At 34.0% G+C, this 27,889-nt stretch overlaps 3 protein-coding genes across 3 annotated transcripts in view; 2 read left to right on the top strand and 1 right to left on the bottom strand.

Annotated features, from left to right (window-relative positions):
• The window catches only part of LOC142350459 (uncharacterized), a 55,737-nt gene extending 42,340 nt beyond the window's left edge, over positions 1 to 13,397 (bottom strand). The window contains exon 1 of the mRNA XM_075402307.1: positions 13,380 to 13,397. Within this exon, the coding sequence (XP_075258422.1) occupies positions 13,380 to 13,397 (18 nt within the window). The remainder of the gene's footprint in view (positions 1 to 13,379) is intronic.
• Positions 13,398 to 14,151: 754 nt separating this feature from the next.
• On the top strand, positions 14,152 to 20,028 carry LOC142350458 (uncharacterized). The gene is made up of 2 exons (XM_075402306.1): positions 14,152 to 16,518; positions 19,540 to 20,028. Exons 1-2 carry the CDS (start codon positions 14,476 to 14,478, stop codon positions 20,026 to 20,028), a joined length of 2,532 nt encoding a protein of 843 aa, XP_075258421.1. The 5' UTR covers positions 14,152 to 14,475.
• Positions 20,029 to 21,495: 1,467 nt separating this feature from the next.
• LOC142351129 (uncharacterized) overlaps positions 21,496 to 27,889 on the top strand; it is a 30,480-nt gene continuing 24,086 nt past the window's right edge. The window contains exon 1 of the mRNA XM_075403224.1: positions 21,496 to 22,538. Coding sequence (XP_075259339.1) covers positions 21,650 to 22,538 — 889 coding nt within the window. The 5' untranslated portion in view covers positions 21,496 to 21,649. The remainder of the gene's footprint in view (positions 22,539 to 27,889) is intronic.

Genomic DNA, 27,889 nt, shown 5'->3' with positions numbered 1-27,889 from the left:
TGTTTTTAATGTTAAAAATTTGATTAAACTAAAGCTACTATGGCTATTTCTGTTCTTCCATAAAGGACACTTAATTTTTAACATGGATAATTAGACAAAAATGTGAATATATCAAAATTATATGATGCATTTTGTATACTTATCGAGTTAAATTAGTAAAAACGGGCAAAAGCTTGATTCAATATCACTCTCAATGGAAGCGCAAAAAACTAGCCCTTTTTGGAGTTAATGTAGATTGAATCAGCAGGTTTTAGTTGTGTTAATTCGACAAGTTTAAACAAAATGAACTAAACAGTTTCTTCGTGCATATTTGATGAAAAAAAATCCGAATTTTGAAGAATTTAGCAAAAGTGTTAGCCAAAAATTGGATCCAACAGTTCAACAACACTCGTCTATCTTTATAGTTAACACTTAAAACACTATCGTTAGCAATTTTAACATATGCTTCAGCGAAATTGGCAAAAAAATTGCGTAAAATCACGGAAAGTGTGATCAAAACACCGAAAAACAGTCAAATGATCGCAAAATTTTAATCATCGACGACTCCGTGGAAAAAAACGAAATTCAAAAAGTCTTTTGAATTTTGAATTTTGCACTGGACGGGCTTTCTAATGATACCACTCACAACTATCTGCGAAGAGTATAACTGACTGAACAAAAAAGAAACTCATTTGACTATATAGTTCCTTCCCCTCTAAAATGAGTCGGAACAAACATGTTTTATGTATATGTTTTTATCAAAGAATTAACTTTTTTTTCGGTTTCCTTACATATTTACTACTAAAATAAAAATAAAATTTACTACAAAATAAATAACAATTGCAAGATAACTGTAGGAAGGTAAAATATCTGTAGCAGAGAGATTTGCTACACACCTAGATGGGTGCAGAAACGGGTCAGTACTCTCTTTATTATTATTATTAAACTAGTAATGACTGATCATTGGGATAGAAGGTATGAATACAAAAGTACATGTAGTAAAACGGCTAGGGTTGAAATATAATCAGTAAACAAATTCAACGTATGGTATTATTTAACAAACTTTATCTGCTAGCTGCAAAAATACCAAATAGGAAGTCACAACACGTTTAATCATATCTGTAACGTACCATGAAAACAAACTATGAACTGTGCCGCAAAGGAAAGGAATCTAATAAAGTCGCCGCCAGTCGCTGATTTGTAATAAACTTGTAATAACCTTGCCATAACTAGCGAAATTATGGCCAAAGTCATAATCCGAGATTAAAAAGAACAGTTATTAAGAGGATATGAAATGTACGGCTTTTGATGCCTTCAAGTTAAAGAAGAAAAACTTACCACGTTCCCCAAAACATGTAATTGTTTTAATAAATAATATACATTTGTTTAAACGTAAAACTGACGCGCAATATTTTTTTACTAATTTGATATAAATCCATAACTGCTTTTTTAAAAAAACAGCAGTTGATGAAATGAGCTAGCGATAAGGTGAATCATAGAAATTATTAGTATAGGATGTGTTTATACGATGACCATTTTCTTCGCTGGAGAACAAGCAACAAAATAGCTTTGCAATAAATTTAATCGATTTCGAAAAGGTGTATTCCGAAATGTACAATTTATACTAATAATTATATTGCTTAATTTATCAGTGTAATAATTTACAGGTTTCTCTTATTGGGTAAAATTTTTAAGGTAACTTTCAAATTAAAGTCATGACCTTGGAGCTTTGAATCATTGTTGAAATTGCCTGTTTACTGCTCATTCTTGACTAAAGCTCTTGATTCGAATTAGTTGGATAAACTGAAATAAACTAATTAATGCTTTCGAAGTGCACTAGTTGGACCCAATTCCCAGGTTGAGGTCCAGGCAAAAATCGTCTCTGATCAGACCGAACCAGACCGAAGTGGCCTCTGATCAGATAATAGTGGGCTCAAAACTCTGAGTGCGCTCGAAATGCTCTCGAAATGCGCTCGAAAACTTCCTCTGATAAGACCGTTGTGCAGTCAAAAGCCACTATTGATCAGACTGGTGTGCGCTCAATTTCACCTCTGATCAGACTCAAGTGCGGTCGATATAACCTCTGATCAAACACAAATGCGCTCAAAGCCGGGTCTGATCACATTCAAGTGCAATCGAAGGTTAAACTCAATTGCTCAGAATAGTCTGATCAGAGAATGATTTTAAACGAGAAAAAATCTTTTGATATCGCTATAATTTATTCATTTCCTTCAAATAATCTTTCTATTAATATATTCAATAAAGAAAATGCAATCCTAAGCGTATTGATAATGAAAAATCCAAGTGTCAGGAAAATATTTTATTTATCTTGCAATTGATGTTTGTTTATGACTTGACTGAACCTAGACACCATTCCATTGGAAATAGCTTGATCTACTGTTAATCAATGTTTCTTCTTAACGGAACCGGCGTTTGATGTCAGCTGGACGCTTGGATTCTCATCATTACCATCAGACTCTAGACGAGTCGCTGACCACAGCGCTGCTGTATTGTTGTCTCATTTTAGAGCCAGAAATTTTGTCTCATCAGAACCTTCAGACTCTAGAAGAGTCTCTGATTACAGCCCTGCTATTTTGTTGTCTCATGTTACAAGCAAAAACTTTGTCAAAAAGCGGGATCAAATAAGTTTTAACTTATGTTAGAATTGAAATAAAAATGCGCGTTCTAAGTTAGAAACAGTTTTATGTTGAACTTTTCAAATAAATTTCTGAAAAATAATCCTGCAAATTATCGTTAGGGGAAATAGATGCAGCTTAAAGGTAATTGAATAAAAAGATATTCTCCTCATAGCTTGTCATATATGAAAAGTTATCAAAGCAATTTTTCGAGACAAGAAGAACAAAATTGACTGTTTTTTTCTTACCTTACCGAATAATTAAGTGAATCTAATAATATTAATATTGTGAAACATTTGAAAAAAATTATTAAGCTGAATGAAATTATTTCCGATTCAATTGTACGAAAGAAAAAAACTCTATCGAATTCAATAACAAACTACAGGACACCAGAAAACTGGATAATGTGTGTTTGTACAAAATGTTCTCACTCCGCTCTTCCTATTTTTTTGTTTAATTTGTACCAAATGAAGCCTCGATTGAAAAATTTGAAAATTCTAAATAGTAGTTCTTGCTTTTTTAAAATAAAGCAATAATGTATTTGAAACAGTAACAGACATATGTACAGGTGATGTTAATTCCAGTTAAATAAATTTTCATTTCACTGGAAAGTTTGAACTAATCAGAACGTTCGGTCGCAATTTTTTTTCAGAGTCGTTTTTATCAAAAAAATTTTGTGAGTTTTTAAGCGCAAAGTTCAAGCTGCTGAGTGGTAGAACTCACCAGAAAAAGTCAATCTGTGACTTCTCCTCAAGTTATCGGATAGTTGTAACAAATGTTATCAGACGTTTGTCGCCGTTCTGACAACAGAAACTGAGGGAGAAACCTATTTATAAAAAACATAGCAGGAAAAGTCCTAAAGCGCAATTCAAACAAAACGCCTGGCTATCAAAACTCTTTCCGAATGAAAACCGCCTTATTGAAATGTTTGATAAATCACAATTCACATAACAAAGCACTAGAAAAATAGTTTAAAAAATTTATAAGCAATCTTTTTTTCAGTTTTTTGGGAAAAAAGTGATGCATGTTCAATGAACATTTGGACTCCTTTACATCTGACGTCAAAAAATTTATTGTAGTACCTTTAATATATTGTTGAGGCATGCCTTAAATGAGACAAGGAAGAAACAGTAAAAAAGATTAACAAACATGGGCGAGTTTCTTTAACCACGCACATTTTTAACAAATTGTACCAAGCTGTTCGATGTGCAAATATGAAGTAGAAACAAAATAATTTTTATCAGACTTTAAAATTTCATGGGAGGCTCTTGCGGACACTTTTTTCAAACTGACAACTTTGGCAATCATTAAATTTTAATGAAAACAGATAGTGTCAAAGTTTTCAATACTGTTAGGAACTATTATGGTTGCTATCATTATATAAATATATGTATATTATTTTTTTTGACATATGGATATTATATATGGAAATAGTCCTATTCGGTAGGTAAACACCATTTGGTAGCTAGAGAAGGTACTGTATTTAATTGAAAGTGTATTCAGTGCCATTATGTCAAAAGACAGCAAAAGCGAAACAATACAAATGAAAATAAAAATTTGCTTTTTACGGGAACACATATTGATGATTTGTATTCATGATTTTTCATGTTTTTCCAAGTTTCAACGGCAAACTATTGGAGTTATGCTTCTGAGCAATAAAGTTTTACAATGTGTATTACACAGTTAGATATCAATTTCAGTTTGTAATCAACCAGTAAACGACACAGAAATGCACCATATTCGATTTTTAGAGTTTTTAAGCGCAAAGTTTAAGCTGCTGAGTGGTAGAACTCACCAGAAAAAGTCAATCTGTGACTTCTCCTCAAGTTATCGGATGGTTGTAACAATTGTTATCAGAAGCTTGTCGCCGTTCTGACAACAGAAACAGAGGGAGAAACCTATTTATATAAAACATAGCAGGAAAAGTCCTCAAACGCAATTCAAACAAAAGGACAAACTAAACACCTGGCTATCAAAACTCACTCCGAATGAAAACACTCTTATTGAAGTGTTTGATAGATCACAAATCACATAACAAAGCACTAGAAAAAATTTTTAAAAATTTTATTAGCAATCTTTTTTTTCAGTTTTTTTGGGAAAAAAGTGATGCATGTTCAATGAACATTTGGACTCCTTTACATCTGACGTCAAAAAATTTATTGTAGTACCTTTAATATATTGTTGAGGCATGCCTTAAATGAGACAAGGAAGAAACAATAAAAAAGATTAACAAACATGGGCGAGTTTCTTTAACCACGTACATTTTTAACAAATTGTACCAAGCTGTTCGAAGTGCAAATATGAAGTAGAAACAAAATAATTTTTATCAGACTTTAAAATTTCATGGGAGGCTCTTGCGGACACTTTTTTCAAACTGACAACTTAGGCAACCATTAAATTTTAATGAAAACAGATAGTGTCAAAGTTTTCAATACTATTAGGAACTATTATGGATGCTATCATTATATAAATATATGTATATTAATTTTTTTGACATATGGATATTATATATGGAATTAGTCCTATTCGGTAGGTTAACACTATTTGGTAGCTAGAGAAGGTACTGTATTTAATTGAAAGTGTATTCAGTGCTATAATGTCAAAGGACAGCGAAAGCGAAACAATACAAATGAAAATAAAAATTTATTTTTTACGAGAACACATATTGATGATTTGTATTCATGTTTTTTCAAGTTTTTCCAAGTTTCAACGGAAAACCATTGGAGTTATGCTTCTGAGCAATAAAGTTTTACAATGTGTATTACAGAGTTAGATATCAATTTAAGTTTGTAATCAACCAGTAAACGACACAGAAATTCACCATATTCGATCATTGGATTTATATGAACTAAAAGTATCTGTAGATAATGAAAGATTAACTATTTTCAATTCAAGCACATTCAAAACTTGCCTTGTTTTATTCAGTATCGGCATTAATGACATGTGCAATTTTGGTTTCCAAGGAGAGAAGAAAAATAAGAAACCAAAATATAATAATTATATTTTAATTATATATTTATATATTATTAAAATATAATATAATATACATTATGTATATACTTTATTTATTATATATTATGGGTGTATATATTAATATAAAAAATGTATATATATATATATATATATATATATATATATATAAATATATATATGTATATATGTATATATATATATATATATATATATATATATATATATATATATATATATATATATATATATATTTATACATATATACTGTTAGTTATTAGTTTTTAATTATTAGTTATTTGGAGCATAGTTTGAAGTGAACAAGGGCGTCTTTTTTCAACAATAGATGATCCAAAAAATGATGGTCGGTTTATCAGATGGTTTTTGTTACTTAGAGCCAATTAGATAGCAGTTTAGTTACTTCTACATGCAGCAATCCTCATCTAAATTTTCCAAAGATCTGTTTGCCTTTTATTTCTCCCAAATTTATGATGTCTAATTTACTTGTACTGATTTTAAAGCGTTTTATTAGAGTTTTTGAATAATAATCAGAGCTTATGAAGGTTGAGAGAGTTTGTATTGCACCTTTAACCCGTGGTTCTTATGAACAAAACGTAAATTAAGGTTAAGGTTTTTCAATCCAAAATATTTTTGCTGAAAATTAGGAAAATCAATATAAACATTGCCAAAGTCAAATTTCTGAAAAATTTTCAAAGTTATGACCAATTACTGTTGATTAACTGCTAAAAACTAAAAGGAAACAATTAATTGAAAAATTTGTGGGACCAAAAAATTCAATTGAAAATTGCTTGCAAATCACAACCTTTTCCAAGAAAAATGATCACCAATTAAAAAGACAAAAGACTCCCCAGCCTGAGCCTGATGAAATATTTGATCTTTCTGTTCAGTCGCTCAATTATAATTTTTCATCAAAGTAGGCAAAAATTATGTAGTGTTGTGTCTAAATGATTGATTATACTTAATACTATCAATCAGCTAATAGTCAAAACGTTGCAAGAGCAATAAAATTAACAGATGGTGAAAACATTGTTTCAAAATAAGCCCCAGGTCACAGCAAATGGTAATCTTGCGGGATGTTGCGAAATCTTGCAAGATCTCTCAAGACGATGCACCGTTTTGCAAGAATTTGTTATCGCCTTGCAAGATTTTCTTCTTGGAAGAAATTTTGCAAGTATTTAACTTATCTCAACACGTTTGCGAATGATCACCACAAGACCTAAAGAGTCTTTTTTTCACATTATTTGATAACAGCTATCTTTTACACATAATATAGTTGCTTATTTGTACTTTCGTGCAAGTTGACCTATAAAACAGTTTAAGAAAAACTTGATATTTTTCCGAAATAAGAGAGCATAAATTGAAAAATGAAATGGATTAAAAAGAAATATAAGACACTTAAAAATTATGACCAAATACTAGCATTAATATCAGGGGGAAAATCTATTAGCGTAGTTGTGTAAATCCAGAAAGAATAAAAAATTTTTTTAATGTTTCTAAGATTGTAACGATTTAAGCAGAGTTCACTGCATTTAAGTAGCCTCTCTTGAAGAAAAAAACGTTTATTCAATGTGTTGTTATTATTTCTTATATCCCTAAAACGCTCAACCACATCACGGCAAACGTCTTCGCAAAACGAAAGATGATGCGTCAATAAAAAACAATGAGAGCCGAGCTCATTTTTCAAGGATAATACAAAAAGGACAGTTTTTGCAGAGATTTTGCAAGATCCTACAAGACATCTGTTTGGTTTCGGCTGGAAAAAATTTCAAAATTGTTTGATATGACACCTCTGTCGTCAAGATTTTTGCTCAAGATTTATCAACACTATTGAAAAAATAACACAAAAGTATTGGCATTTGAAAAAAGCTAATATTTCTCATTTGTGTCCATTAGATCGAAATTTACATTGTATTTTTGGCGTAAGCATCACTTTTTATGCTAAACTTTCTAATTACATATCCGTTTTTGGCATTTATCTGCTGCTATCAGTTTCAGCTGAATGATGTCGAATTGGGCCGTCAAAATTTTTTGAAAATTATAACAAATTACTTCTCCGACCCACTCTAAAGGGGGGATGAACTATTTACTCAAATCTGTGTGTGTTACTCAATTCTTAAGTGTGTTATAGCTTTTGAAAACATTTGTTTTCAAAAACATGGTTGAGTTTTTCGGTTTCACCGTTTTTATTTTTTTTCAGTCGAATTGTAGCTTAGTCTCTGTGAAGAAAGGTCACTACGCATTTCCATTGAGCTACAATTTATTTTAATATCAGTTCGAATTTCAAACATTTTTTTCTCGGCTTTGTTACTACTGTTACTTCGAGATTTCATAAAATGTTTGAGTTATTTACATTTTTTTTACATTTTCAAGGATTTTTATCTTCTTTTTAAATTATAACATTAATGGTAAGTCTCATTGACTTTGAAATATAGCCATATTGAAACATTCCACCATTGTCGCAATTTAACATTTTTAATGCTTTTAGTGACAGTTTTATAGTTCTAACGGCTTCAATGCCATTTTCGCACAAATTTGAAATGAAATTTGGTAAATTTGCGAGTACTTGCCCCTCTTGTTGAAATCGTATGGCGTACACTGGATAATGAAAGGTCTGAATTGCTTCCTATGGAGACATAACTGAAAATTTTAGTGATTTTTGTTGTTAACTAATGATAATAATCATTTTTGAATTAATTATTTTCACAAATAGAAACGTATTTTTAGAAATTCGCACCTTATTGCTCTTTTTTGTCAACCTGTTACCCAATCGATCGGGGACAGGTCTGACTTCCTCTCTAAGGACGTATAGGTTATTTTATTTTGTTTAAGTTTTATCTGATGCAAATTTGATTTTGTTATGATATTTTTAAAATATACATCGAGTTTTGGTCGTAATTAATGTTTGATATTTGATTTTTATTATTCTCTTTTCTAGTAGTCTTCTTATCAACAAGTTTCATCTGCCCTCTAACCTGGCATTATTTTATTCCATTAGTGGTTTATTGAACGTTATGCATGTTTTTGAAAGTTTTCTATCTCTTCATCTTTTGGTAGCCACTTAAGTCAAGAATGTGGATGAGCGGGGTCGGAACATTATGTGCGTACAAACATTAACGAGCCTCCATGTGTTTTTAATAGCCCAATTCGATACTCATTTTTTTCTACTGATTTTCTAATTACGACCAATTTTCAACAACTTGCAGAAGAAAATGAAACGATACATTACTTTGTCCTGGCTTTGTCCTCTGAGCTTTTGGTAAAAACAATCTAATTTTGGTATCCCATGAATGAAAACTGTTTTTAATCGACGACGAAATTTTCATTCAACCTAATTTGAGATTACAGACCGAATTGCAAAACAAAATCTGAACGACCTCACATAAGCATGTTAACATGGTCAGAAACGGATTCTAACGCATTTTAGTTCCGGACGCCCATCTGGCTGAGACAATTCCGAACGCCTTTCTCACGCAATTTTGATTACGAAAAAGCAATTAAGCATGATCAGAGACGGTCGGAAGCACGTAAAATCGGAATTTTATAGAGCTCTTTTTTGCAATGCTTGAGCAGTTATTATTGCCTAAATTATTCACAATAATTCAACCATCAAAAATTTATTATTTTTAACAATTAAAATGGGATCTCAAAAATGTTGTTTAAATCGATGCCTAAGTCCTGAACTCTCACGAAGCGTTGTAATGTTTTCTGCTATAAACGTTTTATGTTGCGCTTTATACTGTGTAAAATTGTTTTGAATTCTTTTAATTTCGAGCGCAATGTCTTTCAAACTTTTCAATTGACAATTTAGGCAATTTTTTCTTTGTTTTCATTAAATTTCGAAGTTACATTTTCAAGAAAAATGCTTTAAATAAGCAAAAATATCAAGCTGACTAGAACAAGTAAATTGAAAAAGTTTTTGTTCAACTCGCCTCCACCTCTTTTCCCCGTTCATTTTAGACCCTATAATTTAACAGCATATGTTTAACCCCCATATTCATTTTACACCCCTAGTTGATTGAGGACGGTTGTCTTGCAAGATCGTGCAAGAATCTTGCAAGAATCATGCAACACTATGCATCATCTTGCAAGACTCTTACACTCTATTTGCACCCTTAAATTATTTCTCAAAACATTGAAACGTTATTGGACAGGCGGGAAATCAGTGGGGCCTGGGAAACACGACACTGTTCGATTGATTTTGAAGTAAGCGTGAGGGAAATTAAATGGGAACTCAAACCCTTTGTAAAAGCTATCTGCTATACTTAGTTCGTAGATTAATTATAATGCATAATCTTTTCTCCAAATGTTCTATACCGACAATGAACAAAAATTACTTCATTTTCTTTCTTGTTTTTTGTTCACTTAATTCATATTCAACTTCCTGTAAAAGCCATTTAGATTTCATTTTGTAAACTTGTAAGATTTTTGTTGTATCTCATCCGACAATTTATTATGGTAAATTATACTTAAATGTCGATATTCTGTTTTTTGTCAGCGAAGGCCTTAGTGGGACTTGAAATAGAGGATTAGTAAGTTTATGTAAGATTTCTGGGAACCCCAATGACGTTTTTGGGAAACGATGTACCTTGCAAGGAAAAATTTGTTACATCATTGTCGAGTTTGATTCAAGGATATCATAAAAATAATTGTAGTTTTTGCTGGAGCCAAAGAGTTTGAAATCGAGCTATTTTTCATAAGCAAATATCTGTTGAGTACGGCTTTTTTGTACCTAATAATGGTCGAGGACATTCTTTTCATCAGTTGAGCTCCAAACTAGGGGGATTGTCTCTTGACTTCGTAATACTTACAAGGGAACATTGCTAGTATCGCAACAGCAAGCGAGCCAAATATGAATAATGGTAACAGGAAGTACTAGTTGCATTGGGTTTTGTCAACGATTCGGTGGTTTCGGTCCCACGCGGTGAAAATCTGTGACAACTTCGGAAGACCTCTGAAAATGACAGAGGTTTCGATGTTCGTCACATCCCAGCTACTTGTTTCGTTTCTAATTGTTTGTGACCTTCAAGGACTGGCATTGAACGAACAAATAGATTTAAAAAAGCTAATCCAGGATACAGGAATCTCAGTGGAGGTCTAGGTCCTCGTTAAAAGTTGTTGGGAACACATAGGGAGAAGAGGTGCATTGAAAACTAACCTACGATCAGTACAAGTTTTCAGAGCCAGCTGAGTCTGATCATAAGTGACTTCAAAAAAGAGAAATCTGATCATTACAGATTTTGAACCAGTTATAATCTGAACATAATGAAGTTTGTACATGGCAAAGCCTTTTCAAAAGTAAACTGTTTTGAGGACACTTAGAAAAATTAAATGCATAATCGTTCCATAATCATGTCTTAAAAAAGGCCTAAATTAAATTGAAAAAAAAAAGACGTAAATTAACTATGAGCGAGCCAAAAATGAACAAAAACAGATCATAGCCGATTTCAAACAAGATCACAAGCGTGTCAACCATTTTGAAGGAGCTAAATTCTGATCGTAGGTCTTCTTTTTGTTTTCTATGAGTCTAATCAAGCGCAAAATTTGACTGGGAGGGTCTGATAATGAGTAATTTTGTGTAGGCCAACTCCACCTGGAGAGGTTATTTCTGGTTATTACCTACGGGAGCAGCAGCCACAATGGGTCCCATATATTGAAGATAAACGTTTAAAACTTTTGATTTGATTTATTTGGAAATCTATGTTGCACTTCAAGCTGTCGAGTTCATTAATACAATGATGTTTCATTTTACTTTTCAGATCAACTCAAATTATTTACTGCGTAACTATGCTTCGATCGTTTTCGCCTACAGTTTTATTATGGCCCGTCCTAAGTATGCACGGTCTGTTCGGGGCACTAACCTAATAACACCGTTTGAATAGTCTAAACACAGCCCTTTCCAGGGCCTGTACTGCTTGATTGAAACTATTTCCTAGATATTCTGATACGATCCAAGATGCCAAGGTCTAGAAAAGAGTACCAAATATCCCAAATATCCCAAATTAGCGATTAAAGACTTCTGTGCTTTCATGTTCAGACTTTCGTGTGTTTATGTCCAAACTTTTGTGCGTTCACCAGATTTCGTGCTTTCATGTTAAAACGTTTGTGTGCCCATGTCCTGATTTTCGTGCGTTTACGAGAGTTTTGTGCGTTCAGCATTTACCAGACTGCTACGTATTCACCAGTCTTTTGTATCAACAACAGATTTCGTGCGTTCATCTTCAGATTTTCGTGGGTTCATGTCCAGAACTTCAAGCAATCGAAATGAGAAAAACTGCAATAACTAGAAATAAACAATATATTTGAGATTAGCATAATTTCTTCATTTCGTATTCCCCCAAAATTATTAATTGGTTTGATTGGTTTGTAGAGTACAAAAAGCATTGCGTAAACTCAGCTATTGGTACTCTGCCCTGTAAGCCACGAACTTGATTTTTTACGACTTCAGCTAATTTCTTTGACAAAAGAAGTAATAGTTTCAAATACAATGCAAAAGAATGAGTGCAACTCTCTTCGGATTCGACTTTTGCTATTTATTTTAAACTCAAGTAAGTTTCGATTTTGTGCCTTGAAAATTGCCACTCCAGTAGGTACTCTGGATTTCCAGACTTTCATGCATTCATGTTCAGACTTTCGTGCGTTTTCCGTGTTTCCCAGAATATGTAATTTTGAACACATGACGCCCCCTTATGCGTTCATCTTTGCTCCCGTCACAATTGATTCCTTATGGGGCCTCAACCTGGGTATACCAATTGTCACTTTTGCTCCACTCTTTAAATTTTAGTCTTAGCCTTGGTATCCCAAGTAGGTCTGGGAACGCCAATGCGAAATACAAGTGGGTCTGGTACCCCGGTGAGCTGTATCCCCTGTGCACAACTCTAGTGTGAATTAACCACATGCGTGTTAGGTGGGTCTGGCAAATGCCCAACCAAAATGGGTCCGATGTGAAACGATTTCTTTCTAGATGGTCTGATAATTAAGGCGCGACCCATGTTGCTGTGACCACAGTTGTCTGCAGTCAGGCACCTCAACCTGTGTCTGCATCTCAGAGATTTTTCTTTAGCACTAGCCTATCAGATTTGTCAAACTGGAAACTTTTGAATCGTTGAACTATACTTCAAATCAAATAAATATTTTTGAGAAATTTCGATTGAGTTCCAGAGTGTATCCATCCACAGTTTGCCCAGTCGCACAACCTTTTGAGCGCAAGCCCTTCTGCTAAGCCTTGCGCTCTTCTCGGCAGGAGCTAAAAGATGTCAGGAGTTAGAGCGTCCAACATATTTTAACATAAAGGAGACTATTTTGTTTTAAGGAGGAGAATGAACGGTCCTTTCATTATTATGCAAAAATATTAAACTCAATTGAACTATACAAAACGGTGGATATTTGTAAGAGATCAAGTAGTCAGTACCAGCACACAAGATTCGTTTAATCCATTTTTTTGAATTAATCAAGCAAAAAACTTCGGTTTTACAAGCGGTTTGATTTTTTTCAGAAATATTTACCAAGTTTTGTTGAATTTGTTTCTTTCTCTGAACGAACTCTGCCATAATGAAAAAGAAGCAAAATCTTCAAATTCGAAACCACGTTCCTTTTGAACTCCCCAAATAAGTTGGCTAAACTCTAATGGTTCCTGAGCAACGGCATTGAACAATATAAGAGCAAAAATTGTTTCTTAATGAGAAAAATGAAGCAACTTTCGAAATATCTTTTTGATACAAAGTTTACGGACAATTGTAATTTAATTCAGCTGCAGGAGAGCTGGCTGATGCTTACCTGGTCACTGAAACACATTCAGGCAAGAGGCGCATTTGAAACGTGAATGGTTGAGAAAACCGAAAAAAGTCGGCTATTTTAAGCTAGTAATCGCTCGAGAGATCAAAAACAGAAAAAGTCTTTTCACAATTGACTCTGTTTTTCGATGGCTTTTGAGTGATACCTTTTTTTAATCTCTTCGTGAAAGATTTTGATTGGCTATAATTGGCTAAACAAAAAGTAGGGCTGGTATAACGTTCCTAAAAGCAATTTCATGAAGGACTGGAACAAAAAGAGATCATTCTATAAAACTGTTCACTGTTTTTATGCTTACACACTTGACAATAATTATCAGCAAGAACATGTCCGGAAAATTTCAATTAAATAAAGAAAGCTCATGACTAAAGAAGCGCGTCTCATGAAGTTTGAAAAGTAAACTTAAAACATTTATGGTAATAATTTAATAAAGATTTGTATCACAAAAACACGCTGAGCACTCTTTTTTTGCGCGCTTGCTGTGTTATGTTGTTTACTCATTCGAAAAATTTTATTAGAAAGCAGCACTTTAAAGAAGCATTTGAGAAGACAACATTTTAAACGAAATATGAAAAATTAAATTAATACATTAATGGTAACATTTTAATAAAAAATATGAGTCATCCACTGTTTTTGCATTTTCAAAAACAAACACAAATTGTCTGTCTAATAAAGGTATTAGAAAATAGCGCATAGCAAGTCGACTAGTAGATAGTATTGTTTCACGTGCTTTTATATGTTTAGCGCTGTTATTAGCGGTTTTTTCTATTACGCTTATATTTTCTTTTATTGAGATTTTTATTATATCTATCAAGTTTCGGCCTTGGTGTCGGTTGTGCGTATTAACTTAAAATTATTGGTTTCTATATATTACGTTACTATTTGTTAAAAAACACATGCGTCCGATGGGGTAAACATTTTTATGCCCACAGTGCCGAGGGAGGTTGGGGTGGGGGGATAGCTCTTACTTTTTGTACAAATTGATTATTATATTCTATACCACGTGACATTTTACAGAAGACTGAAACACCCATTATTTCTTTTTTGCCAAAGCATTCCAGCTGCTGTTGAACACTAAACAATGGCAGATAAATTGAGGGAATTGAGGGTACAACTAGCCGATGACTTATTTCTTCTACCCTCGCCGCCGCAAGAACTGCTGTCAAAAAATGCAATGTTAAAGACGATATTAGGCCACGGCAGAACAATTCAAATATTGATGAATTCTAATAAAAATGGTCTAATTGTTCGCAGACAACCAGATGAGTTGAGCCATCTTTATTGTAACGGAGCAGCGCAAGGCTGTATTTATATTCCAGCTCCAAACTTGAGCAAAGTTATTATCATAAAAAATGCTTTCAACGTTTTCGATGACGGATTTTTGGACAAGTTAATTGAACCGCTCAGCTGTCAGTTACAATGTATTCAAAAAATTTTGTCAACAATAAAAAGCAAAAAACAGGTTGAACCACGAAATAAACTCAAAATTGAAGTGCTCGTTCCAGTAAGGCGCATGAAACAAAAGGAAGCAGAAAAAAATCAAGCCAAAGCCGAAAAACAAAGAACGGCTCTTTTTGAAAAAAATAAAAAGATAATTGAAGATAATTTTCGCCGTGACAATAAGTTTCAAAACCTGCAAATAAACAGTTATTTATTCGATGATAATCAACTGGACGGAAAGTTACCTGATTCTGCAGAATCGACTCAAAAGCAGCCAGACCAACTTGTTCTGGAGCTGTGTTCATTCTACAAAGAAAATTTAGACCAGGAAGAGGTTTATGAAATGACAAAGGAAGAACAAAAGTTTGAGAGCAGACAGACAAGTTCATTTCAAAACATCGAGATGGTCGGTTGGTTATTTGATAAATATTTCCCAGATCGTCACAAGCAATGGGCAACAATACCTCACATAAACCAGTTTGGTGACAGTAAACTGTACAGCGAGGGTAACGATCATGAGAGCCGCGTTTACACTGGCGAAGTTGATAAGTTTACAGAAGTTTTCGGCAAAATTGCTAAACACTCGACTGGTATTTTTGTGCGAGAATTTGCAAAAGAGCACCTGGAAGCAATATTGGACACTAATAAGCTGAAACCAGAGATCTTTGAAATTGACTGGCTCTATTTAGGAGCTCAGAAACTAGTTGCATTTGAAATCGGTCAGTCAGAAAACCCAGATAACCCAATTTCAGCTATTGATAACAAAATAAAGCAGAGTCTAACGAGAACAGTGCCGCATATGCAATTGATTTTGTACAGCATTTTTCAGTGGTATTGTCAAAACGGTCCAGGGGATCCGATGTTAAGTAATTTTGAGCAAGTCTTGGAATTGTTTCAGTGTATTGTATACATAACTAACGTGCCCTTTGAAAAGTTTAAGCTACGAATTGATGAATTTACAGAATTTGCAGAGGAGCAAAGAAGAGCAGGAAAAGTTCCGACAAAGCGCATGAAAAAAAGTTCAAATGAGTTGTTTCAATTGTTGACAAACAACAAACAACAACTAAGCAGGTTTGTGAAATTCCTCTTCGTCGAGGAAACTAGCAAAACTGGCCCTCAGCTAAATTTAGTCTGGATAAATGAAAACTTTGAAATCAAATCCGCTGATTATTCAGTTGAAAATCTATTCCAGTTTGACAAAAAGGCAGCGGAAAACGAGTTTCTAAAGTACGCCTCTGCTTTGATTTCGTTCAGTGCTTTGAGTGCCATTAAGCTAGATGACACTATTAAGCGAGACGATACCCCTTTGGACCTTGACCGCAAATATATGAATGCTTCTAAAAACTACACGAACAAAAACAAAGATACATGCGATTCTGCAGCTAATCGTTTAATTCTTAGTCCACAGCAACATGGCATTTTGAGCAACAAGAAAAAAAAATATCTGCTGATAACTGGCCAACCTGGAACCGGCAAATCCACACTTCTTCTTGCCAAGTCTGAGCAAATGGCTTTGGACGAAACAGTGAAAAAGATCTTCTTTTTGTATGGTCGCTCGAGAAGGTTATACGGAAAGTACATCAAAAAGTGTATAGATAAAAACGGTTCCAATGAGCTGAAAGCGAAACTGGAAATCGCAGACCTGTCTTTGCCATTCCATACGGACGTTGTTGATGAGTTCACGGTAGCAATCTATTTATCACATCTCCTAAATTAAGCATTCCTTAGTTCTAACATTAGTTCTCCCTAGTTGTAAGGAAAAATATTGAAGGACAAGTCCTGAATAACAAATCAGAGACTATCGCCATCTTTAGACTCAAAACAATTTTTGATAGTCAGCGGTACACAATTTTGTATACGTAGCGAAAAAAATGAAAAATCGCATTTAAAATAAAAATTTTTAAAAAAATCTTTGAAAACAAATATTTCTCAAACTAGTGGTGTCAAAAACATGATAGAATAACATGATACGCAAGTGTCCACATCAAAGTCAGTGTCGAAGGTGTCCACATCAAAGTCAGTGTCACTTTTTCTTTTTCTCAGCTTTTTGTCCACTTCATCGACGCTGAAAGATTCGCCTTTTTCTCTCTTTCAAGATTTCTGTTCGAGCGGGGGTGGAAGCTTTTGTGCTACTCTTTATGGCTAATAATAAGCTAACCCGATTGCATAAAATTTGTTTGCGTTTTATTTTATGTGTGCTTTTTGCCTCACTTAGTTTTTAGAGGCTGATTAAATATACTGTCGTTTTTGGTACTAACAAGTGATATTTTTCAGTTCCATATTAGACTTAGCTGGATCTTTCTTATTAGGAATTTATATGTTTATTCTGCTTCACTTTTCGGGTTCTATTCTGCTGCCCCCTGTGTTTTTATGCCACCCAATTACTTTATATTTCACTATATGGAGAGTTGCTATGTGAGGGAAAGTGAAAGAATTTTTTGCAAAATTGTCATTGAACAGAAAAAAGTCGCAATTCAGTAACTTCTGGTTTGGATTGCATGGAATGGGGTTTTCGTTGAATCCTTTTTTTCAGTTCTGTAGAAGTCAAATTGTAACAATGGTAGTTAGGAGATTCATCTTTTGCTCGGATATGAAGCAAAAACATGATAAAAAACATGATAAAATCGCAGACCTGTCTTTGCCATTCCATACGGACGTTGTTGATGAGTTCACGGTATTAATCTATTTATCAAGTCTCCTAAATTAAGCATTCCTTAGTTCTAACATTAGTTCTCCCTAGTTGTAAGGAAAAATATTGAAGGACAAGTCCTGAATAACAAATCAAAGACTATCGCCATCTTTAGACTGAAAACAATTTTTGATAGTCAGCGGTACACAATTTTGTATACGTAGCGAAAAAATGAAAAATCGCATTTAAAATAAAAATTTTTAAAAAAAAATCTTTGAAAACAAATATTTCTCAAACTAGTGGTGTCAAAAACATGATAGAATAACATGATACGCAAGTGTCCACATCAAAGTCAGTGTCGAAGGTGTCCACATCAAAGTCAGTGTCACTTTTTCTTTTTCTCAGCTTTTTGTCCACTTCATCGACGCTTTTTGTCCACTTCATCGACTATATGGAGAGTTGCTATGTGAGGGAAAGTGAAAGAATTTTTTGCAAAAGTGTCATTGGACAGAAAAAAGTCGCAATTCAGTAACTTCTGGTTTGGATTGCATGGAATGGGGTTTTCGTTGAATCCTTTTTTTCAGTTCTGTAGAAGTCAAATTGTAACATTGGTAGTTAGGAGATTCATCTTTTGCTCGGATATGAAGCAAAAACATGATAAAAAGACCAGCCTAAAGCAAGGCAAAACCAAAAGGAAGTGCAAATAAACATTTCAATATAAATTCTGAAATCTTTTCAAAGCTCTACGCCAATACGGAACTCTCTTTAAAAATTTTTATTGAACTAATTTTGTGAGTCAGAAGACATTTCCAATTGTAAGGTTTTAAAACGTAAAAATCGAAAACAATGGTAACAAAACATGCTCGCAATATCTCACGCTTCATATCAACAAAATTTTTTATTGTATAGCATAAAAGTTAAAATGAATTTTTCAAGTTATCGACTCAAAATCTAAAAACTATCGACAATGAAAATAGAGTGTTTTTCTATAAAAAAAAAGTTCGGAAAAATGTGATCAAATATAACGAAAACATTGAACAGTATCAAAAAAATTAACACCATTAGATCCAGATAGGATACAATGACGACCTCCACAAATGTTGAACTCGGCCCAGTATGATTTCCAAAGTTGATTATGCTGCAACGAAATTGAGCCTATTTAGTTGAGTCTATTGACCTTCAGTGAACTCATCTTTTGAAATCATTGATTTGGTGTCCTTTTCTAAAAACCCATGATAACTTGTAGCCCTTCTTTATTGACAAACATCTCACGCAAGATTACTTGACAAATGAATTCTTGTCTCATGCGTAAAATAGTCAAAGTTTTCGCAAAACTGAACATCAATATAATCAGAAACTTATTAACGCTATCCGAAACAGAACCTCCAACTGTTTTTACATAAACTTAGGGATATTTACACACAAGGAAATCGATTCCTTTTAAAAACAATTCAGGTAAGGGTCAGTGAATTAGCTCTTCAGTTTATACTTAATTTTGCTCAAAGTTCGTGAAAAGAGACATTAGTCGACAGGTTCCAGCCTATTTGAATGTCTCTCAAACGTCGATTGTACTAATACATTGTACTTTTTATACAGCGTTTGGAAATTCAAATCTAATCTAATCTAATCTTATCTTGGTTGACTTTAACTTAATACTAAAAAACCAATTATTTTTTAGGAACAATTGTTTTTATAGTGATTATTGTGAAATTACTAACTTCAGAGGCTATCGTTTTTCTTCTAAATTAGTTACAAGCGACGATTGACGATTGTGATAAAGACTCAAGAACAACCATTGCAAGAGATAAAAACTCTCAAACCCACATAGAGTGGAATTTGTGATAATTTTTCACAGATGTTTTTGTCTGGAATTTTATGGTCTTTGGCTATGATCTCGTCTACCAAAACTTTCGCCAAAAATTATTCAATTTTCGAATTAGGCTGTTAAAAGACAATACTAATTGATGTGCGACAAGCTTTCAAAGATCAGTTTACAAAAGTCGCATTAATAACGCGTTACTTTTTAAATTAGAGTTGTGAGAAATATTAACTTTATTGATAAATTGCTATAATCAGTCCAAATATGGAGTGAAACGAGAGGAAGCGGTAGTTTTGATCGATGAAATGACCTATGTTTCCATGCATGACATTGACTTCTTCTTCGAGTTCAAAGTCTGCTGGATTACCCTTGTTGAATGTGGACAATACAAACCAATGATGGTAGACGTTGTTAGAGGTGAACTGGAAAATAAGTTCGAAAAAGAAAACTTGGACATCAATTTTCGAAACGCAAAACACATAGGCCAGGTATCTAACAGCTTCATAGATCGACACTACGTTTCAAACCCTTATTCTGGGGCAATTAGAACGCCCTCTTCTTTCGTAGCTCATCAACAAGCAATTGAAGTCAAATTCGAGGAATCCATTGATTACGAAAATCTTGCGTCAAAAAATGATTTTCTTGACAAAAAAATAAGTGACCGATTAATTGTTATCATTTCGGACGAAGTTGACGATGCAATGAATGTCGACGTGGACAAAAGAAGAAAACTTGGGGAGGTCTGAAAATTGATGATATTGATGTCGAATTTTACACCTCAAATGTTTACACCTCTACTGTCGCAATTCAGTAACTTCTGGTTTGGATTGCATGGAATGGGGTTTTCGTTGAATCCTTTTTTTCAGTTCTGTAGCAGTAAAATTGTAACAATGGTAGTTAGGAGATTCATCTTTTGCTCGGATATGAAGCAAAAACATGATAAAAAGACCAGCATAAAGCAAGGCAAAACCAAAAGGAAGTGCAAATAAACATTTCAATATAAATTCTGAAATCTTTTCAAAGCTCTACGCCAATACGGAACTCTCTTTAAAAATTTTTATTGAACTAATTTTGTGAGTCAGAAGACTTTTTTTCCAATTGTAAGGTTTTAAAACGTAAAAATCGAAAACAATGGTAACAAAACATGCTCGCAATATCTCACGCTTCATATCAACAAAATTTTTTATTGTATAGCATAAAAGTTAAAATGAACTTTTCAAGTTATCGACTCAAAATTTAAAAACTATCGACAATGAAAATAGAGTGTTTTTCTATAAAAAAAGTTCGGAAAAATGTGATCAAATATAACGAAAACATTGAACAGTATCAAAAAAATTAACACCATTAGATCCAGATAGGATACAATGACGACCTCCACAAATGTTGAACTCGGCCCTGTATGATTTCCAAAGTTGATTATGTTGCAATGAAATTGAGCCTATTTAGTTGAGTCTATTGACCTTCAGTGAACTCATCTTTTGAAATCATTGATTTGGAGTCCTTTTCTAAAAACCCATGATAACTTGTAGCCCTTCTTTATTGACAAACATCTCACGCAAGATTACTTGACAAATGAATTCTTGTCTCATGCGTAAAATAGTCAAAGTTTTCGCAAAACTGAACATCAATATAATCAGAAACTTATTAACGCTATCCGAAACAGAACCTCCAACTGTTTTTACATAAACTTAGGGATATTTACACACAAGGAAACCGATTCCTTTTAAAAACAATTCAGGTAAGGGTAAGTTCGTGAAAAGAGACATTAGTCGACAGGTTCCAGCCTATTTGAATGTCTCTCAAACGCCGATTGTACTAATACATTGTACTTTTTATACAGCGTTTGGAAATTCAAATCTAATCTAATCTAATCTTATCTTGGTTGACTTCAACTTAATACTAAAAACCAATTATTTTTTGGAAACAATTGTTTTTATAGTGATTATTGTGAAATTACTAACTTCAGAGGCTATCGTTTTTCTTCTAAATTAGTTACAAGCGACGATTGACGATTGTGATAAAGACTCAAGAACAACCATTGCAAGAGATAAAAACTCTCAAACCCACATAGAGTGGAATTTGTGATAATTTTTCACAGATGTTTTTGGCTGGAATTTTATGGTCTTTGGCTATGATCTCGCCTACCAAAGCTCTCGCCAAAAATTATTCAATTTTCGAATTAGGCTGTTAAAAGACAATACTAATTGATGTGCGACAAGCTTTCAAAGATCAGTTTACAAAAGTCGCATTAATAACGCGATACTTTTCAAATTAGAGTTGTGAGAAATATTAACTTTATTGATAAATTGCTATAATCAGTCCAAATATGGAGTGAAACGAGAGGAAGCGGTAGTTTTGATCGATGAAATGACCTATGTTTCCATGCATGACATTGACTTCTTCTTCAAGTTCAAAGTCTGCTGGATTACCCTTGTTGAATGTGGGCAATACAAACCAATGATGGTAGACGTCGTTAGAGGTGAAATCGAAAATAAGTTCGAAAAAGAAAACTTGGACATCAATTTTCGAAACGCAAAACACATAAGCCAGGTATCCAACAGCTTCATAGATCGCCATTACGTTTCAAACCCTTATTCTGGGGCAATTAGAACGCCCTCTTCTTTCGTAGCTCATCAACAAGCAATTGAAGTCAAATTCGAGGAATCCATTGATTACGAAAATCTTGCGTCAAAAAATGATTTTCTTGACAAAAAAATAAGTGACCGATTAATTGTTATCATTTCGGACGAAGTTGACGATGCAATGAAAGTCGACGTGGACAAAATGAAGAAAACTTGGGGATGTCTGAAAATCGATGATATTGATGTCGAATTTTACACCTCAAATGTTTATCTGCTGATTCAACTTTCGGGCTGTGAATTTCAATCTGTTCTCATTGTCATTGATGTTGACAATTATTTGGAGAAGCACAATTTTGCGGTCAATGAAGCTGTATCCAGAGCCCAATACGAGGTTGGAATCCTAGCTAAAAAAGCAGCACGGAGATCAGGTTATTTAGAAGATTATCTAAAAGGCGCGGAAGCTGACTACGTTAAACAACTTAAACTATTCTTGTCAAAACAAAAGATGAAATCTGATTGGTTGCAACCAGCAGATTTGGACTTGCGTGAATATAAGTGGTGGCTGGATCAATTTTCCAAACTTGAAACGATCGCAAAGACGGAAAAGGACAACTTGTTCAATTCTCAGCCAGCAAAAGTTCGGCTTCAGATTGCAGCCATTCTTCCAGACGCTGGTATGTTGTCATTAGCATGTTTTGATGCCAGCATAATTTTTCTTACAAATTCGGATGCCGTATAAAATTCTTGTCAAGATAATTTTGCAAGTTGGTACATATCTGACGCTTTTTTTTTCAAAGAGTCGCACCAAAATCTGTTCAGAAATTTCATGTTTTGGTTCATTAAGGGCTCCTGTCTTTCGATAAGGTCAACTAAGTGAAAGAAAAGCATGTCTTTAAGCCCCTTGCCATGGTAAATAAGGGTTTCGTAGACGAGACAAATGACCAAGGCATACGTTCCTAAGTGCAACACGTTGATAAGCTGCCGTTGAGTTTTGTAATTTTGCCGTTAGAACGCTTCTAGCTGGGGACTGGCTAGTGCCTATAACTCTATATAAAATGAAGCGTTCGAAAAAAGAAAATGGAGTTCGCCTAACAATTAGGAATTGACTGTTGTCCCCGATGCTCTCACCAAGCTGTACACGAAAGATATATCATGCAGGTAATAATTAATTTCTGTTCTGAAGATTTGAAAGTAAGTGTTCACCGAAGTATAAATATTTTAACAAACAAGTGTATATAGGGTACTCTAAACCAAAGAATTGAATTTGAAGATAATCTCGAAACACAAGCTGACCGGAGCTCCGAGGTCAGTTTGTTTCAATAGTTTCGGTTTCGACAAAACTCATGCTTCATGCTCATCAATACCTATTCAAGAATTGAAAGCAACTAATCAAGGATGTATAACTATCTAAACAAACAAATATGTATAGGTATTTTAAATCAGAGAATTGAAATTAAAGATTATCATTAAACATCAGATTACGAAGCGGAGAAAAAGACAAAGCTTTCAAATATTAATCTCTTTTTCGATACTAAAAATCAATAATGCTTACAACAGTTGGAAAAATCCCGTGACTAAAAATTCGACAAATTTTTGTTTAAACACATAGTCTAAAAAGTGAACAATTTTCTTATAATACACTCTTTTATCTAGAAAACTTAATTCACCTGTCAGCTTCCTCTTTCAAACTATCAAAAAGTTATTTGATGAACCGCTGTTCTCCCAAATTGCAGTTCTCTCTGAGGCCTTTTCTTGTGCTTATGGGAACTCAACCTAATCAGTTTTTTAATCTGTATTCAGTAAAGTGTCGTTTCTTTTCGAACAATTCATCACAACGTACATGTGGAGTAAAAGGCGTGTAAGGTTAATCACAAGAAGGGGCGATTTATCTCATGTAAATGTTTTCTCAAACACAAGTTCACCCCAGCTCCGTGATCAAATGGTTTTGATAGTTTCCGGTTTCGGCAAAACTCTTGTTTTATGCTCAACGATCCCTATTCAAGTAAAATCATGCTTTTTTCTACTAGTTATGAATATCTATCTGATTCATTTCATGGGTACCTTTGCTTCCCCTAAGGAGCTAACAATGTTTATTACAATTTTTCTTATGATAACCATGATAGAAGAAAAAAATCTTCACTTTTGATTCAGGTTTCTGATGGGTATTTTGACCCTAGTAAAAGTTTTGTTTCTTTCATTAAAGTACGAAAAATGATTATTGCTTCTTTCTTTTGCTTTAAGAAGGAAAATTAACAAGTTCGCGATGCCGGAAAATACCGTTGATTGAGTAAACAATCATTCCAAGTACCATCAGGTCAAATTTGACGTGAAATAAGACTTTGGCAAATTAACATCTAAGAGGGTTGCCGTGGGGCGGCGAATCTGAACACGACTCAAAATTAGCACTATTTCATTGCTACTTCGGCTGACAGAGACATGATTCTTGCAGTAGTCGTAAAGGTTATCAGTTTCACCAAGAATGTGTAATCACTTTTGTTTGTAAACAAAATTGAATGAACTCGAGAGATTTTTACCTATCCCAATTGGAAATCAATATCTGATTACAATCAGTTCAAACTTTAAACTACAAACTTTGACAGAAATTAGTCAATACCGTCAACAATAGTAAATGTTTGACGAGTACAATTTAAAGCAAGAAACTCGTTATGATTGTAAGCGTTGTTGCATCATTTTTACTAAATGGAATTTCGTCTACTTCAACAGGAAAACTGGACTTAGAGCCTTTCATTGCAAAATGCAAAACTAATTATACAGAAACTTTCTTAAAGGCACAATCACCTTCATAAAGTGGGGCTCTTAAGAAATTCCTTCGAGGTTGTTGGAGTACGCCCCGTCGTTTTAGAATTTCTACGAGGTTAAGACAATCGCAATGAGCAAGTTGTACACCGACGGTATAATCGATCTTTACTTCATGTTTTCATTAAAACCCACGATAAAATTTGGCAGGAGTTATGTCTTGGTATTGGGGAGAGATTCTTAGTTGATAATAGTTGATTCAAAAACGCTCTTCTTTGGACCCAGCTTTATTTGTTCCCGAAACTCTGGACATAAATGCTCCCGAATATAATTGTTTATGCGCTGTCTTGAGTACCATTTTCACAGGCGACTCTAATCGAGGCGGAAAAACAGAAGTTTTCAGTTTTTTATGTGAGGGAAACGAAGGACACTGCCCGTGTTATTAATGGCATGCAAGTTCTCACATTTGTCACTAACACAGATTTAAGAACGTTATCCCGTGCAATACCTATCAACACATGTTTTCTGCGATACCAAAAAACTAGATCCGGCATTATAGGATTTTTACACAGGAAAAAAAGGTGCTAACAGTGGTGGAACCCACTTAAAAGTCGGCATGAGTGGTGGAAGATTGAACTGCTTCATCTTTATCCACTTTAAATAAGAAAATTAAACATGAGTAGTTTGTTGTTAAAATTTAATTAAAGATAAAGAATTAGCACACAGAAGTCGCTAATTTAGATAGTTTTTGTATAAAATAACATTTAGTTTTGGCGCGTTAGATTTTCCCTTTTCTAATCATAATCCGTGCCTCGGTTTCTGCCTTATTGTCCTCCAAAATCTTGCTATCAAGTTTCTGTATCAATTTTTGCCGTAATTAATGTGATGCGAAGGACTTCCTGCCTGTGGTTCGTTTCATTTTGTTTTGCCTCGGTTATTTCATTTTGTTTACTTGAGACATTCGGCCCGTGACGTTTTTAGGGCGAACAGGGGAAGTTTCATTGGGGCTCTCCCAGACTGTTTCTTGATTGTCATCCGGGCTGGGTCCATGTTACAATAATACAACGTAGTTCAATTTGAAACAAATAGAAAATAAAGCGAGAAATCAGAGGCAAGGCAAAGGAGGAATAAGGCGAGGTAAAAGTCATCAATGAGGTTTATAATAGCGATTAATTTGGTCAGAGTTTGAGTTTAACTTCGGAAGGGAAAAGGGGGAAACAATTGTGAAACTTTTAGTAATGAAAGTTGTCCGTTGTTTTCATTGAAGATCGCAAACTTTCGGTCCCAATCGTTTAGATCGTTTACGTCTTGTTTACCTTGGGCCTTATTTGCGCCAATTCTCCGAGTGCCTCTTACCAGGTGTCAGTTTGTCTTGCAAACAACAACTGTGGTATTTTTTGGCATTTTGCTCTATTTTTCTTCTCACCCTTGTCAGCGCATTTTAGATTTTTTCCGTTTGTGCCACCCCAGCCAAGTGGGTGCATATTTTGGCATCCCCAGAAGCACATGCAATAATTATGCGTAAGGATTCACCATTTAATGTCAAGTGCTTTGTAATTGGGGGAGTGTTATAATGGGGGGCACACCAGGAAAAGATCCCACATTTTATTTGAGGCCTAATTGCCAGTCTTTTGAGGAATAGTTTTAGCGCAAATTTTTGTATTTAACACCTGTGAAAATTCGGACCTATTTTTTTACCCTTTCTGGAAGTGAAGGATAAAATTGTGTTCAACAAAGGTGTGAATGACCTGAGGAAATCAAGTTTGAATTAAATTGTGCAGGTACTACTATATTCACATCCATCCAAGGTAAGTTCTTACCGGTCTTATTTGAGAACTCAATTTCAAAAAGATCGTAAACAAGTAAACTTGGACTTGAAAAGAGCACGGAAAAGACTTGGAAAAAAATAACCACGATCTTTCCGTTTAATCCCCTCGGCTTAATGGGTGCATGTTTTCGGCTCTTGCTAGACGCACGTGCAATATTTTTGATATTTTTGAGTTAATATAGATTAGCAACTGTTCTTAACGTGGGCTTCATAGTGTATGGGGGGGGGGGGGGCTCAAATTCGACAGCCGTTACTATGAAGCATGTTTAAGTAAATTAGGTAGCAAACCCGGCAGTGGATTTTTCTCACAAAACTGACCACTGTAACTAGCGCTGACGAATTTTTAGCGATTCAGTATTTTTCATGAATTATTTTGCGGTGAACGCAATGAAGGTGTTGAGAATAATTAAAATCAAAGCTGAGCTGACTGTAAAAATGAGAACTGTGCAAATGCTTATTGGTAAGATTTTTAAATGTTCATGATTTATAGTTTAAAGTTTTGTGGGGAACACATCAGATGACCTCCTACAAAACCCTCCAATACTTATAAAAAATTGAGGCGAACGTTAGCAATCACGAAACTCAAAAAAACTACTGACATTGATTAAATTGATTACGCCAGGGAAACGTCCCGGGTAACTTTATGCTCATCCGCCTTTTCAATTCCGTTAATTTGTGCGACCGATGCTTTCATCAATGAAAATTGTTTGTGATATCATTAGAAAATAAGTCCCGTGTAGAAATGTTTCGGTGAAGGGTTTTTGGTTTTCGCCTTTTTCAAAGAGTAATCGAAGTTTGAAAATTTTGTCAACACTTTAACGTTTATCATGATAAAATTTAGAACAGTTTTTGTTCTAATTGTCTTTTTATGCAAAATTGTACAGAAGTAAGGAACCAATAAATTGTTTTAATAGTAACATATCTGATTTCTGAGGACCAGTTTTGTCCTTTTGTGCCAATATCTTGCAACTTTGCCTAAAGTTGGATAATGTGGCACAGAATCAGAATTTTAGTTTCTTAATCCCATTTTGCGATACAAAATATTGGATAGCTTTCACCAATTTTATTTTCAAGAGACAAGAGAAACAAAAAATTCATAATTAATCTTACGATGGCACAGAATCAGTGTTTGTTGATTGTCAGAACAACACATTTACGTTTAGCGTGTTTAACTTTTTGCCTTTGCTCACAGTTTTTATATACGCTACAATTTTTCTGTCAAATTTGTCAAAAACTTTACGTTATTGAAAATTTTCCGTTAAAGTTGCCTGAAATTTTCCGTTATTCCACTAACAGTTGAGGACGTATCAGCAGTTTTATATCAAAAAAAAATTTTAAAAAAACCTATACAAAAACAGTTGCAATCCGTCCATTTCCGTCCAGTTTCTTTTTCTGTCATATCAGGAACAATAATAAAAATAATAATAATAACAATAATAA

This window comes from Convolutriloba macropyga, chromosome 12 (assembly GCF_964194025.1).
Source record: "Convolutriloba macropyga chromosome 12, txConMacr16.3, whole genome shotgun sequence".
Classification (NCBI taxonomy): domain Eukaryota; kingdom Metazoa; phylum Xenacoelomorpha; order Acoela; family Convolutidae; genus Convolutriloba; species Convolutriloba macropyga.
Note: the sequence above shows the minus strand (reverse complement) of the source record. Positions and strands in the feature narration are given on the sequence as shown.

Coding starts and splice junctions, on each gene's coding strand:
- LOC142350458 (XM_075402306.1), top strand. CDS start 14,476: ATGGCAGATAAATTGAGGGAATTGAGGGTACAACTAGCCGATGACTTA. Junction 16,519..19,539: donor ACGTTGTTGATGAGTTCACG/GTAGCAATCTAT, acceptor TGCTATAATCAG/TCCAAATATGGAGTGAAACG.